Here is a 16,288-nt window from a genome sequence, read left to right as displayed (position 1 = left end):
AAAAAAATTTTTTTTAAATAAAATCTTACAAAAATAGAAGACGACATAAGTTAATTTTCCTTTAACATGAAAGTTTACGTAGGCAAGCCAGGTCAGTGGTCAGGGACCCAGGTTCACTCCCTTTTGTTGTTCTGCCATCCAGGTCTCTCACCTTCCACTTCACACCAGGATGACCTGATTCCAGCCAGCAAGAATGAGAAAAGGAAGAAAGAAAGATATATCCTTTTTTTTTTTTAATTTTTTTTCAACGTTTTTTATTTATTTTTGGGACAGAGAGAGACAGAGCATGAACGGGGGAGGGGCAGAGAGAGAGGGAGACACAGAATCGGAAACAGGCTCCAGGCTCCGAGCCGTCAGCCCAGAGCCCGACGCGGGGCTCGAACTCACGGACCGCGAGATCGTGACCTGGCTGAAGTCCGACGCTTAACCGACTGCGCCACCCAGGCGCCCCGATATATCCTTTTTTTAAAGGGCACGTCCCAGATACTACACAAACCTCTTCTGCTTACATTTCACTGGCCAGAAAGCATCACAGAAAGCATCCCATGCCCACCAGGTCTTGGAAGCCTAGGAAATGTGATCTTCACTCCAGTGGCCATGTGCCTCCATGTAAATGCAGAGTGCTATTACTCCAGAAATGTCCAGGACAGAGAGGTTTACCACAGTTCTATACAGCTACAATGAGCTTTGAATCAAACAGATCAATATGTACAGATAAGTTGGTTAGCTTCTAATCAGTTCTCAGAGTAAGAATACCACTGAGTTTTTACAGTATTTTTAGTATTTAAGGCCATATGTAATATAATGCTAGTTATCAGGAAGAGTCAGAACTCACCTCCTACAGATAAACTGCTTTAGCCTCAAGCCATTAAAACGCCCAGCCCAAATGACCTGTACTGAGACTTAATACTAAGGCATCTTCAAATTAAGTGTTCTAAGATACATAAATAAATAACTGCATAAGGCCAAGATTTAAGATGGAAGGAGAGATTAATTTGAAATTATCTTTTCTGGTTATAATCATGAATACATCTGTCTTCAGGATAGAGCTGAAGTGCTCTAAAATGCTAAAATTCCTAAATGCTGTATTCACTATTATTATCCAAACTTAAATGCATTGGGAATAAAAGTGTGGGGAGACTATATAAAAGCCAAAGAAAGACAATGAATGTTATAATTTTGAGAGGGTCTGTGATATTCTTTAAAGCATTTATAAGATTCTCTAAGAGATGTGAGACTTCTTGCCTCATCATAATACCCCCAAAGGCAGTTATTTCATAGATCCAAAACAAATAAAACTGAATTTATTTTTAAATGTGCTATTATTTAAGTTTTTTTATTCATTAAGCTTCATCACTACCATCACCCAAAAGAGTCAAATATGGAGGTTACACTCTTAACTAAAAACCTGGAAATTAATGACAGAACAAAGGACTTTAAAGTCCTTTTTTAATAAAAAAGCTAGCTCAGAATGTCACTTTGGCTCAGGTCATGAGCTCACGGCTCGTGAGTTCAAGTCCCACATTGGGCTCTGTGCTGACAGCTCAGAGCCTGGAGCCTGCTTCCAATTCTGTGTCTCCCTCTCTCTCTGCTCTCCCCCTCTCACATTCTCTCTCTCTCTTCCACTCAAAAAAAAAAATTAAAAATTTTCTAAAAAGCTAGCTCAGAAGTTCAAACAAAAATAACAGAATTTTGGTTAGACAGAAATCTACACGGTCATACGGTTCATAGGTCAAAACCATTCCTGAGGACAGTCTAATCTGTATTTGAAAGCTCACAGATTCTCCAAAGAAGACATGAAAATGCCCAACAAGTACATGAAAAGATGCTCAATCATTATGGAAATGCAAATAAAAAACCACGATAAGATACTACCTCATACTCGTTAGGATGACTATTATCAAAGAGAACAAGTGTTGGTAAGGATACAGAGAACTTGTATCCGTTGTGTACTGCTGTGGGGAATGTAAAATGGTTCAGCCACTATGGAAAATGGTATGGTGGTTCCTCAAAAGAATTAAAAACACAATTACCATATGATCCAGCAATTCCAATTCTAGGACTTGAAAGCAGGGACTCAAATAGATATTTGTACACTCATGTTTATTCCAGCATTATTCTGTGAATAACAGCCAAAGGTGGAAGCAACCCAAGTGCTCATCCATAGATGATGGATAAACAAAACATGACACATATCCATACAATGGAGTATTATTCAGCCTTAGAAATTTCTGGCACATACCACAACATGGATGAACCCTGAGGACATTATACTTAGTGAAATAAGACAGTCACAAAAGGACAAATACACTATGATTCCATTTATATCAGCAATTACATTTATAAAGTAGCAAGGTGGCTGTCAGGACTGGGAGAGAAGAACAGGGAACTGGTGTTTAATGGGTACAAGTTTCAGTTTTGCAAGATGAAAGAGTTCTGGAGATGGACAGTGGTGATGGTTGTACAACAATGTAAATATACTTAGTGCCTCTGACCTGTACACTTAAAAATGGTTAAAATGATAAATTTTATGTTATATACATATTATCACAATTAAAATTTTAAAAGAAAAAATGATAGACCCATTTGAGCAAATATTTATTTTATTAAGTTTATTTATTTATTTTGAGAGAGACACAAGAGAGGGAGGGGCAGAGAAAGAGAGAATCCCAAGCAGGTTCAACACTGTCAGTACAGAGCCTGAGGCAGGGCTTGAACTCACAAACCATGAGATCATGACCCGAGCTGGAACAAAGAGTTGGATGCTCAACCAACTGAGCCACCCAGGCACCCCAATTTGAGCAAATATTTAAAAAATAAAAAACTCATTAAGTAGGATGTACCATTATACTAAGGACTCAAGATGATAAAAAAGTAAGTATCATTTCATTTACTTTTCCTTAACAGTAATCTAGCAGTCTACGCATATATGAAGGAATTTAGATCTTAAAAGATATTTTTTCTCAGATTTGCCTCAAAATAATCAACTGGGGGATAGCATAAGTGGGGAAGTACCAGCGAAACAAGATTCACCTATGGTTAATAACTACTGACGCAATGCTGTGGACACATGAAGGTCCTTTATATCATTTTTTTACAGCTGTATTTGTTTCAATTGTGCCATAACTCAACAGTTTTAGTCACTTTTTATTGTACACTTATTGTATGAAACAGTTTTAAACAAAATTATCAAGAGCCACTAAAGAGCAGCAAATTCTACAATATGCGTAAGAAAGAACATTTTCAAAGGGAAGTGCTCCTTAGACATTACCACTTGCTTTGACAGAGAAACCCAGTTCCTACTCTTTGGGCTTTTGTAAGTAATAGTTAAAATACATTGAATGTTTCCTACTTATCTAGACTTTACATGCACTATTTTTGTAATCCTCACAATAACCTATTATTATCCCCATTTTACAGATGAGGAAACTGCAACTCAAAAAAGCAAAGTAGGGGCGCCTGGGTGGCTCAGTCGGTTGAGCGTCCGACTTCGGCTCAGGTCATGATCTCGCGGTCCGTGAGTTCGAGCCCCGCGTCGGGCTCTGTGCTGACGGCCCAGAGCCTGGAGCCTGCTTCGGATTCTGTGTCTCCCTCTCTCTCTGACCCTCCCCCGCTCATGCTCTGTCTCTCTCTCTGTCAAAAATAAATAAAACATTTAAAAAACAAAAACAAAAACAAAAAACAAAAACAAAAAAGCAAAGTAATTTGATTCAAGTTCACAGGTATTATGTCAGCTTTAACCTAGGAGTCTGACTGCAAAGCCTTCAATTTGACAAGCACCTTCCTCTAATGCCAAGTCTCTTTCCCTTTCTTGGTAGCTAAGGATGGCCTCATCCTGAGTGGCCTGAGTGGCCAGAACTGATGATGCCTGACTGAGAACCTATGGAGGGAGACATTTCGTTTTCTAAGGGGTAAGACCAACACCTTTGCCTCAGTTGTCTCAGTAAAGCCCTGAGGATTTTAAACATTAGCTTAGCTCAATTTAGCATCAGAGGTTGTAAGACCTTGGGCACAGAAATGCAACAAGAAGATACAGATCAACATAAAATTTATTTTAGAAAACAAGATGGCCCAAAACAAGTAAACTTTCACATCGCCTATTTCTTCCCCTTTTGTGTTAATAATCATCCTATGATGAGTTGCTTGACATCTGTCTTTGCCCCCATGAAATAAGCTCAGTCAGGGCTCAGATGCTGTCTGCCTTGTCTACAAGTTCATCCCTGGTGCTACCATGGTGCTTAAACATAGCCAAGGCTCAATGTATGTGTGGTGAGAGGAACTGAATTCTGAGTGTCACGAGTGTTCACTAATTTAATTGGAAGCAACACGGTGAAGAGGAGAGTAGGGTCTTTGGAGCAAGCATTCATTCATTCATTCATTCATTCGTTCCTTCACTCATTTGTGCATTTATGCAATCAATATTTGGGACACCTACTATGTGCCATTTTTCTAAGTGCTGGGAACACAGCAATGAAAGATCGATGTCTCTACCTTGGCTCTTCTTCTAATCCCTGAGCAATCCTGGGCAGTCACTCAGTCTGCAGGGGTCAGTTTCAGCTGTTGTACCAGAAAAACAGGATACTAATAACCAATATGCAACATTATTTTAAGGAAAATGGGTAATATATGTAAAGAAGCAGGGTAAACACTCAATAAATGGCAACTATTCTAATTAGTGACAAATCAAAAGTCAAAACAAAATACTAAGTAGAAGACAGAGCAAGTGACAAATGGCATTTAACTTCCAGAGGAAATGCACCTAGCAAAGTTCAGTGAGAAAAAATGTTGGTAACAATGTGTTCTTTCTATGTGGTGCTTAGTTTTCTTCAAAATGTTTGGGATATATCATCTTAAATAGGAGTGAAAATCTCCCTAGATTTTTATACAAGAGAAAAAGTATCTATTGGAACCAGTTTGCTTGACATTCAAAAGCTTTGTGGCCAAAGAAGGTTATGCAGATTTAAACTGTTTTTGACATCTTCCAGCAATGACCAAACAGAGGAAATTATGTCAACTGAGCTTCTAAATGACCTACAGCCACGGGACACTTGGAAAGCTGGAAAAGACTTATTAGGAAGCCTACTGTAAAGTTTATTCTTTCAAGGGGTCTCGGTAATTTCCGCAATCCCCCCCCCAAAAAAAAAGGCTACAAGTCTTATTTGTCAATCACTCTCAGTCAAGAATTTCCACTAATATTTCATTTCATCTTCTCAAAGATTCTGTGAAGCAGTCTCTGTTAATTTTATGAGGGAAATGAAATTCAGAGAAGGTAAGAAATGTACCCAAGCTCACGTGGCTCGTGAAGGGTGGTACAAGAATCCACAACACAGCCCTTCGGATGGGGAGACCCTGCCCCTCTATCACTGCCACTTCCCACAGGCTTTCCACCATCCTTTCAACTTTCTGAGATAAGAAAGAGAAGTGTGCTTTAAAAATATGGATTCCTTATACCCCAACTTTAAATTCTCAACAAGGATTCCAACCACTGTAAATCCCTTTTACCTGAAAGCCTCTGGTTTTTTCTCAGTCCTGTTAGGAACTGGAAAGGCTACAATGCATCCCTGAGATGCCACAAGATGGGAGATTAGCTGAAGTGCCTTTGACATCAAGTCATCTGAGTACCTACAAGTGCCCTTCCTGGATGGTGTCGATAGGCTCTGGTCCCACAACCACTATCATCTCACCTTAGGAGAGCCACCCTCTCCAGATGCTGAAAGTTTCCACAGGATGAGAAAATAAATAAATAAATAAATAAATAAATAAATAAATAAACAAACAAACAAACAAACAAGCAAACAGAGTCTTGGATAACACCAGCCACGTTTCAAGTGTTCAGTTGCTCCGTGTGGGTAGTGGCTACCATATTAAACAATCCACATACACATTATTTCCACCATGGTAAGAAGTTCCACTGGACAGTTGGATGCTCCAACAGATGCTCCACAGAGCACCATGTTCTGTGTTTTCATCTGCCTAGGACTTCCAGCCAGCATCAAATCAAGAACAGAACTACTCTCAGAGTAGGACAGACCAAGTTCCCGATCTTACCATTCGTGAGGCTCCAAAGGCTGGAGTGCAGTAGAAGGGAAAAAGGAATCTAGTAACGTATCTCTTGTGAGTGACTAGGCATCCAAGGATGCCATGGAGTAACCAGGATGCTGATTACCTACTGATACTGAATTACAAACACGAAGACTTATTGCAGTTATTTTAAAAGATGGAGAGAGCCACAGAAAGAAAAATAAAGACTCGAATTCAAGCTTTGTGACTGCAAATTGCATAACTTCTCTAATCCTAAATTTCGTCATCTGCAAAGTGAAAAGGTAGATCCATTCTAGGTTCCCTTTCATTTCCAAAATTCCTGGATTCAAAAGCTTTATTTACTTTACATAATATCCAAGGAACTGTGCAGACTTCAAAGATATATAAGATAATACTTCAAAGAGCTTATTAAAAAGAAGCTAGTGGGGCGCCTGGGTGGCGCAGTCGGTTAAGCGTCCGACTTCAGCCAGGTCACGATCTCACGGTCCGTGAGTTCGAGCCCCGCGTCAGGCTCTGGGCTGATGGCTCAGAGCCTGGAGCCTGTTTCCGATTCTGTGTCTCCCTCTCTCTCTGCCCCTCCCCCGTTCATGCTCTGTCTCTCTCTGTCCCAAAAATAAATAAACGTTGAAAAAAAAAAAAATTTCAAAAAAATAAAAAAAATAAAAAAATAAAAAAAAAAAAAAATAAAAAGAAGCTAGTAAATTTAAAAAAAGAGTAAAGGCTAGCTACATAGGGATAAAGAATATAAGAAAGGACATTGTGAGAGTCATGAAAATGGTATTACCAAAGTATCTCACAGAATCTGCCTCGCTAACTATCAGGAAGACATGAAAATGTTCACCTTTTTTCCCTTCAAAAAATTTAACAACATAGTAGACCCCATGGCACATACAAGGTGTTTCCTTAAATAAACAGGAATAGGAAAATAATAATAATTACTATTACTGTTACAGACACTTATTGAAGATCTAATATATGTTAGGTTCTATACAAGACACATCCCTAAGTAACTCATTTTGCCATCAAACAGCTCTATGAAGGAAACATTTTTGGTTTTCATTACTTTATAGATAAGGAAACCAAAGTGAAAGTAGTCCGTTGCTAACCCACAACCAGACAGATCAACAGTGGCAGAGCCGAGATTTAAAACCAAGACGACCCGGACACCTGGGGGGCTCAGTCGGTTAAGCATCCATCTTCAGCTCAGGTCCTGATCTCACAGTCTGTGGGTTCGAGCCCCGTGTCAGCCTCTGTGCTGACAGCTTGGAGCCTGGAGCCTGCTTTAGATTCTGTGTCTCCATCCCTCTGGCCCTTCCCTGCTCATGCTGTGTGTCTGTCTGTCTCTCTGTCTCTGTCTCTCTGTCTCTCTCTCTCTCTCTCTCTCAAAAATGAATAAACGTTAAAAGATTAAAATAAAACAAGACCACCCAACTGCAGGGCACATGTTTCTTCCACTTCACACTGGCTCCTGAAGAAAAAGTTTACTTGCCAATCACAAGGAAGGATGTCAAATAAGAAGGCTCCCAGCCTTACTCTTAAGAACCCAGCTAATGTCACAAAGCTGCCATTTTCCTATTTTTTCAGTAAACGGAAGAACAACTTCTTCTCTCTGAATGGGCTCCTCAGCCAAAATATCCCAGCCTGGACCAGGTGGCAATTTTAATGAAACTGGAACCAAGTTCATGACTGTCTGTTAGAGCTCCAATGTCCTGAGACCTTTGTTAATTGAATTAGACACAAGACAAAGGGAAAAGAGGGTAAGTTAAATTTTCATATTGCCTTGGGCAAATGGCAGAAAGAAGTGGGCCTTGTTTTCCCTAAGGAACCGGGTACCCACTTTATCATTTACAATTATTTTATAATTAGATTGGTATTTTGTAAGACAGAAGTCCCTGTCACCCTGACCTTCCAATGCCTCCGTTTCACTGCTATGAACGGGAGGAGCAAGAGCTTGTTTTCCACAATTCTGTTTTCAAGGAGACTTAACATTTCATACATCACTAAACTATCCAAATCCAAAACATTTCCGTAGTCTCTGCAGTGATCGCATTCCATCACCAATACCACCTAAAAATACCCTGCTTTCCATCACTCAGTAGAACCACAAAGGCTATTAGAAGGCAATAAAATCCCTAGATAGCTTCTCCTTCCTACATCTGCACTCTCCCCTGATCAATTAGATTCACGGAGGCTGGAGGTGGGAAATAAAGGAAATAAAATTCAGGCCACAAATCCTTATCTTAATCTCACAAATAGCACTGACAAGCAACAACTGGTGCGGGAAAAGCTCAACCGTGGAAGGCTTTCCGGCTCTGAACTCAGGTTAATGATTATCCAAAATCCATCACTGAATTATTACTCATAACATGTCCACTTCTCAGCAAAAAATATCATAGATGACGGTTCTATTCTATCTCAGGGCACATGTCAGTATTTATGTTACTGAGGGGAAAACAGGTCTGCATTTGATTCAGACAGATTAAATTCATATTTATAGTAGACAATATCCCTTAGTCCAGAAAGGAGCTTTCAAGTAATCTAATTCTAGAAGACAGTCCATTTCAGAAGTTTTGAGCAATGGCAAGACGTTTCTCCTGGTCCCTGCCTCCCATTGACGCCCCTAATTTAGAAATCTGAAGGTGTAAAGGCTCAGACCTTTTCTGATTACCTATTCGCAAGTACTCCTTCCTTTTCTCATGGGCCTTTCTCTTATCACTTATAAATATACTTCATCAGCACCCTAAGCCCAGAAAGACCAAGACAAGTAAGGTTCAAAAAAGTCAACAGTCGGGGCGCCTGGGTCAGTCCATTAAGTACCTGACTTCGGCTCAGGCCACGATCTCACAGTTAGGGAGTTCAAACCCCACATCAGGCTCTGTCTACATGGAGCCTGCTTCAGATCCTCTGTCTCCCTCTCTCTCTGCCCTCCCCTGCACTCTCGCTCTCTCTCTCTCTCTCTCTCAAAAATAAACATTTAAAAAATGTCAAAAATTATTTTTGATAATGGAGTTCAAGGAGGGGGGGGGCGGATATTGACACCCTCAAGGTTAACCAGATTGGACAATCCTAAAGAGACAAATGCACTGAGTTAATACAGAAAATGTCAGCTAACTCGCCACTAACAGACTAGTAACTGTCTGTGGCTCAATTCCTCCCAAAGAAGAAGCAAGTCCTTCCCCTTTCTTATGGGTACCTGTACTCTTATGAAACAGACAGACTTCACAAACAGCTTCCAAAGGCAAGTCTAGGTCAAGCCAATCAGCATGGGCGATCGTCCTATGGGGCTGACATCTCCCACTGCATCTTTCTGTAGGAAGGGCCAGTGGGCCCCTCTTGCTCTTCAAGAACAGAGCAGTCGGTCCTTAAAGACTAACCTTTTGCCACACCACATACACAGCAACATATTGGACCCCATGGCACACAAGTTTAAAAGCACCCTTTCAAGAGCATGTGCATAACACGCACCCAAACCAGACTGGAATCTGCTCTCTTCTCCAAAAGACATCATTTTATCTTTTACCACGAAACTGAGCATCATCTCAGGGAAAACTTACCTTCACATTTAGGTCTGTCTTTAAAAGAAGAAATTAAAAGGAAAAAGCAACTGGAAGGAGAGTGAGCACATGGGAGATGAAGAGAGGAGAGGAACACAGGACAGAGGAGAGGACAGGTGAGGTGAGGGCACAGGACAGAGGAAAGGGCAGGTGAGGTGAGGTGAGGTGAGGTGAGGTGAGGTGAGGTGAGGTGAGGACACAGGACAGAGGAAAGGACAGGTGAGGTAAGGTGAGGGCACAGGTTTGCTCCATCCAAAAACACATTCATCCCACCAAGGTAGTGAATGAGGAAAATATTTTGATTTTCTTTTCTGGCCATTGAAGCATAAATAGCTGCTGCAGTAATAGCAAAATTATTGGTCATTGTGAGCAGTTCTGCTGGTGAGAGGCCGGCATTCCAGACCATTTGAAATACTGGCCCCAAGGTGCCCTAGATATTTTGTTTTTCAAATGCAGGAATGTCAGCTGCTGGACAAAACATGATGTATCCTGTCTAGTGGGCAGCATGCTGGCCAGACACCGGATTTGGAATGTGTGTCCCTGCACCCTGGGTTCTAGCTCGGCCGTCCTCCACAGCCAGTGCTGCATCCATAACAAGGATTCTGCCCTGTGGAACAGAGCGAGAAGGGAGCAGTGGTTGGGCCTCATCAACCAAAGCCAAAACTGCGTTCTAGGCTAGCACCTCTACCAATGTCTCAAGAAACCTCCCGAACCCAAGGCAAGCTGGAGCTCAGTGGGTCTCTTCTTAAGAAAGTGGGTTACTTCTCATTCCAATCTTAGTTAAGGCCTGCCGGGATGGAGCCTAGAAAGCCCGAAAATTAAATGTGGCCGAGACTCATATCTTATGAGCTTTCAAATAAAGTGTTCTCAAATACATAAAATGGCATAACGACTCTAACTTAATCACTTGCTTATGAAAAAACAGCGTTGTGAGTTGAAAAACTGGTAAGGCATATACTGCGTCCATATGGATGTTTAAAATGTACTTGACATCAAATGAAGCCTACAGAGACCCTTTCTTGTTAAAATTCTTTTAGTGAAGTGCAATGTTATATTAGTTTCAGATGTACAACACCCTAATACACTACTCTATACATTACTCATTGCTCACCACCCTACTGTCGTCACCATCTGTCACCATACAACATCATTACAATATTAACCATATTCCCTATGCTGTAGTTTTCATCCCTGTGACTTATTTACAATTGGAAGGTTGTATCTCTTAATACCCTTTACGTATTTTACCCCATCCTTCCACCTGAGATGCCTCACATGAACCAAAGAGCTGCTCACAGACATCCCAGGCTGACCTGCAGGTCCCAACCCTGACCATGAGGCAGCACCACGATTGTCCACAGCCTGCACCACAGCAGCACTCACGCTGCCTGGAGCATCATCCTTCTACACACTGTATATTTTTCCATAACATCACTACGGAATTCTCCATGGAAAGAGACCTTTAGAATTCTCCCGTCATTTGGAGGAACTCCTATAATCTGGATGAGAGTAATCACAAGAGAGAGACACATCTGACGAACACAAGAAACGCATGCATCCCAGCTCTTGTCTGTGCGTCCCACTTTGCTAACCATTCACTGTTCCCCTCTCTCACAGGAATGTGTTACGACGTGTCATTCATAGCCTACCCAGATAAAACGGAAAGGGCACATACATGTCTTTAGTGTGTGTGAATCACCACAATCCTGGTATAAACAAGAGGTGGCCTGCGGGGGAGGGGAAACAGTGAGAACACCGGTGAATGTGTCTAGCTCAAAACCTATTGCCAAGAACTATGTTTCAACAATGAAGCAGAAGTGGAAAACTGGCATGAGAGGACAAAAACAGCAATTTATCCACTCTCTCCGCTGCTACTGAGCAATGTGCCATGGTACCCAAGTTCTTTTCTAAACCTGTGATTGACTTCTTGATTGTTACGCATTTGTAACCCAGTGCTTCTTCCTTTAAGCAGGTAGTGATGAAACATCCTCGTAACAGATACCAGTCCTATACGCCTCTCCAACTACTTTGCTGTTCTTCACATTAAAATCTAGCCTGTACTGAAAATATAAATATAAACAAGGTGCAAGAAACAGGGGTAAAACGGTCACATGAGACCATGACGTCAGGGTTGTATGTCTCCAAACAGACATGGGCCATTTTGATGTGTGTCTTGTTATATAAATTATCTGGTATTTATACATTATTCTTTATATCACAGATACAAAATATGTGTGCTTGGAGAACAAAAGGATAGATAGGCAATCCATAATCAAGCATTATGAGCACAATTTACTGAACTGAGTTATTTTTTTTTCTGAAAATGATTTAGCAGAGAAATAGTTTCTAAAAATAAATTGTGTCATTAATACTAAACACAGTAATAAAAGGAGGGAAAAATAAGTAATACAAGCATTTCCAAGCTTAACCAACAAAATGATAATGTTGAAAAGAATGAGGCATTATACTCTTTCCCTGAAGACATAGTCTGTTAACTTACCAGTAGCCCTAGCAGCAATTTGGTGTCACACAACAACTTACAGAGCAAATTCAAAATTAGCACTAAGAAGCTCAGGTACCCTAAATAATCTAATAACTATTTCTAAAACTCCTAGCCTCATATTTTCATTTATTCTCATAATAATTGACTAAATGAGACACACAGATTCATGTCATAGTAAGTTTATTTCTAATCAAGATAAGCATTAGGTGTCTGATCAATGTGACCCTAACCTTCTATAAGGAACCAGAAAAAGAATATAGTGTTTGACCAAACAAGAGTAGCTAACTACTGTAATTTTACATCCAAAAATCCAGCTTTCCACATGCACATGCCTATAAGATAGAACTTACGATTCTCATCTCTTGCATATTTTAATATTCAAAGCATACCAAACAATAAAAATATCATAACTTACTTAAAAACACATAACTGCCCTCCAAACAGCTCTTCTCAGAACGAATTCTATTTAGAATGGGCAAATATCCAGTTATTTCGATCGATGTAGCAATACAATCATAATAATTTAGGCTCAAGTGGATTATGTTCTTGATTATCCAGTTGGGATGCTTTAGGTCTAAAATAAGCAACTAATCTCCAATTTTTATTTCCTATCATACTGTGTTGTCCCAGACACAAAAAACTGCATTCACAGGTACAATACTGTTTGTATGGCTAAAGAGAAAAACAACTAATATTGCATCAGGATGTCCATTCACCTTCACATGAAAGCAATACCAATATTGCCTCAAACACATACTCATCACCATCTCTCGGTGATTTGGGCCCACATAGAAGAGGTTAGATCTATCACAGGTCAAGATAACAGACAGCTTTTCAGCTTTATTCATGAAAGAACATACACAAACTCATCCTGGACTCTTCAATGGGCTCATGCTAATTAAAACCTTTAACAATTTTCTGGATTCCAAGGTATGACTTCCTTTTCGTTATTGCTAATGTTAACTAAAGAAATCTTGCCCCATAAGCGCTACAGGTAATATGCTAAGGAAAAATAATCCCAGCATAAAATGCAATTGAAACGACTGGCACAGAAGTTAAATAAAGAATATTGCTTCCTTAATTTTAGGACTATTGTTGATTATGACCAGAATGAAGTTACCTAAGCAACCACTCTAAAGCACACACAATATTCAAATGCATCTTTATTATGGTGGCTCAGTGTCTAGAAGTTTGTTGCTGCTAGCTGCAATAAAATGTATAAAGCTATCAGATCAGTTGGTGGCAAGAAAAAAAAAAGCAACCATAAACGTTTATGTAGGATTCATATGGCATAAATGACCACCCCACACTTGGTCATAAATTGGAACATAAATACCCATAAACAAAACCATAAAAATAACCCAAAGTAAAAAATAATTTAGGCTAAGACAAAAAACAAACCAAACACACACACACACACACACACACACACACACACACACACACAAAGTTTAGTCGCAAGTAAACTGTTAACACCAACCATAGATTCATAGGCACATCAACTCTTTGCTGAACTGCAAAGTGGTCTTTTCATCTCTAAAATGCGATACCTTTATACAATCCTTACAACTCAAATGCTTAGGGGAGTATATGAAAAAGCTTCTGAAAACTATTACGGATGCTACAAAATCACAGGTGTAACAAAGTATGTGATGCCCAAACTTGCGGGTACTGCTGCTGATGGCAGGTTAATCTGCGTGAAGTCGGCAGGGAAGCTGAGGAAGGAGTACGGCCAGCCTCATTCACTTCACTGCGTCCCTACACACTTGAGAATCTCAGACCATCTTCAAGTATAGTGTGCAGTACTTTGTGATTTGGGAAGTCTGAGGCCACAAAGTTAGTATATATTCCGGGGAGAAAACAGAATCAAGGAAGACAAAAGTTTCCCTTTGTTCAAGAAAGTGAAGAAAGCCTTACCTTCCTGTACACCAGCATGTTGGGTGATTCATCCGCCACCCCGTTGCTGGTCTGCCCGTAATTATTCCCCTGGGCCATGTCACCCCACACTTGGTCAGCTCTCAGGCACTGGAACGATCCGTCTGCCCTGCAGAGGGTTAGAGAGACTTCAGTGAGATGTGAGTGGTGGTGCTCAGGGGGTTGACTTGAATCGTCTTCATAATCCACAGCTCCCACACCGGGCACACTTGCCGAGAGGCTGGCTGGAGGAAGCGGCACAGAAACAGATTTTTAAAAACTGAAAATACACCTACTGTACCCCCAGGGATTTGTGAGAAATGCCAGTCTTGCAGTTAGAATAGTCATTGGGCTGTGGTTTTAAGTGACTTGATCTTCTGGATACTCGTTTTCAAAAGTGTTTGAGGCTCACCTAAAAAACCCACGGTTACCGTTTCCGCGCTGCAGAGAGCTCTCCGGTCCCCAGTACTTGCCTAGCGACTTGATGATGTTTTCCCAAAAGGGCGGAAAGGCAGTACCCTGCGGCGGCACACGCGCGCCCAGGTATCCGGCTAGTTTCCCCGCAGGCAGCGCATCGCACAGGCCCAGTCCGCGTGCCGTTCTCGCTCTCCATTCCCCGGGTCTCCCTCTGGGAGCCGGGGAGCTTCGCCCACTTGCACCTGCCCGGCACTGCCCGCCGCCCGCTCCCTCCCCTCCACTGCACTTCGGGAGTCAGGAGGGAACCGTGCCCGGTCTGTGCGAAAAGGCACCAGAATCCGTCCCGAACACGGGACCGGGTGGGAGTCAACCCCTCGGGCCATTACCTGGGTCCCCGCGCGTGGCAGCCCGGCTGCAGGAGCCTCAGAGCAACCAGCCCAAGCGGCGGAGAGCAGCGAGACCCAGCTCCCGCCGCCCGGCTCCCCGGGCGCCACAAATGGCAGCAGTTTCAGCACCGCGGACCTGGGCGAGCGCGGCGCCCGCAGCCCGGCAGGGGCGCGGGGCTCCCGGGGCGGCCGCGCGGCGGGGCGCCGAGCGAGGGTGGGTGCGGGGCGCGCGGGGAGGCGCCGCCTCCTCCCCTCCCACCTCCCCTATTTACCTCCGCGGCCAAGGTCACGGCCCCGCGGCGTCAGCCCTCGCGGGCGGGCTGGGTGCCGGCGCTGTCAGCTGGCGGCGAGCGGAGCCCCGACGCAGGGCAGCCTCATCACACTCGGCGGATGCGGAACCGCGCGGCTCAGGCCACCGCCGTCGCCGCCGCCGTGCACAGGCCGCCCCGGCAGCCCGCCGCTCGCGCCCGCTCCCCCCCCCCTCCCTCCCCGCCGCCTGGCTGGCCCGCTCCCGCCGCCGCCGCCTCTGCTCCCGGGCGCGGGGACCAGCCGAGCGCGCGCCGCAGGCGAGGCGCCGGCCCGTGCGCGCGACTGGGAGGCGGGAGGAGGGGCGGTCACGTGGGCCGGGCGGCCGGAGGCGCGGGCGCCCCGAGGCCGCCCCGCCGCCCGCCCTCGCGCCCCGGCCCCGCGGGCGCACACCCCGCGCGGCCGCCGGTGCGGGCGCCGCGGGCGGCCTGGGGGCCCGCGCAGAGCGGCGAGCGGCAGCCGGAAGGGCAGGGCGGGCGCGCGGATGGAGGGATGCAGGGCTGGATGGAGTCCCGCGCAGCCGGCGCGTTTCATCACGTGCCTGCTGACTCCGCTGACAGTGCGAGGGCAGCGGATGATTGATTGTCGCTGTGCTTAACTGACGGCGGGGCGAGATGCCGGCGAGTCCCGGGAGGCGAGAAAATGGCCAGGACCGATGGAGCCCTGCGGCCCGCCGCCTGCGGCTTTGTCGGCTTCGTCCTAAGTTTGAGCGATGGGAAGCGATTTGGAGGCTGCCCACTCGAGCTGGAAGCCTCGCCACCTGTGAAACCGAAGGGCCACCCATCCCCCGTGCGCGCCGCCTTCTTGCAAGGGAGGTGCTCAGAGGACCCACCTCTCCGCCCCTGCTCCCACCTGCTCGCAGGTTTCCGAGAGGCCCTGGGGTGCTGATCCCCCAGAATTAACTCCTCCAAGTCGATGGCATTAAATTCCGCTGTAAGGGTTGGAACGACATGAAGAAGCAAAATCACTGTCGCCCCAATTATAGTAAAGAAACTTGTGTCTCTGGCTTTCTGGGGCAGATTTGGGAAGCTATAAATATCAAGTTTTCTTTCTTTCCTCAGCTGGGCCAGGTGTGGGGGAGAGAGAGACAGGATAACCAAGACAGCCCCTTCTCAACATCCTAGCTGCACACAGAACAGAAGCGACCCCTGGTTGGGTCACCAGAG

General features: G+C 43.9%; 2 protein-coding genes across 9 annotated transcripts in view; one reads left to right on the top strand and one right to left on the bottom strand.

Moving 5' to 3' along the window:
• The window catches only part of RGS7 (regulator of G protein signaling 7), a 517,383-nt gene extending 502,109 nt beyond the window's left edge, over positions 1-15,274 (bottom strand). For 3 of the 8 annotated variants that reach the window (XM_043568695.1, XM_043568700.1, XM_043568702.1), the window contains exons 1-2: positions 15,089-15,274; positions 14,017-14,143 (exon numbers count right to left, since the gene is read on the bottom strand). In XM_043568695.1, coding sequence (XP_043424630.1) covers positions 14,017-14,094 — 78 coding nt within the window. In that variant the 5' untranslated portion in view covers positions 14,095-14,143; positions 15,089-15,274. Of the gene's footprint in view, positions 1-14,016; positions 14,163-14,425; positions 14,445-14,816; positions 14,951-15,088 lie in introns of those variants that run through there. The other 5 variants (XM_043568701.1, XM_043568698.1, XM_043568697.1 and 2 more) reach the window with 5 other exon arrangements.
• Positions 14,093-15,704, top strand: LOC122476444 (translation initiation factor IF-2-like). The gene is made up of 2 exons (XM_043569091.1): positions 14,093-14,109; positions 14,516-15,704. The coding sequence occupies exons 1-2, from the start codon at positions 14,093-14,095 to the stop codon at positions 15,702-15,704; spliced, it is 1,206 nt and encodes a 401-aa protein (XP_043425026.1).
• Positions 15,705-16,288: the final 584 nt, after the last annotated feature.

This window comes from Prionailurus bengalensis, chromosome E4, assembly GCF_016509475.1.
Source record: "Prionailurus bengalensis isolate Pbe53 chromosome E4, Fcat_Pben_1.1_paternal_pri, whole genome shotgun sequence".
In the NCBI taxonomy this organism is placed as follows: Eukaryota; Metazoa; Chordata; class Mammalia; order Carnivora; family Felidae; genus Prionailurus; species Prionailurus bengalensis.
The sequence above is the reverse complement of the archived record's forward strand: the minus strand, read 5'-3'. Positions and strand labels throughout refer to the sequence as shown.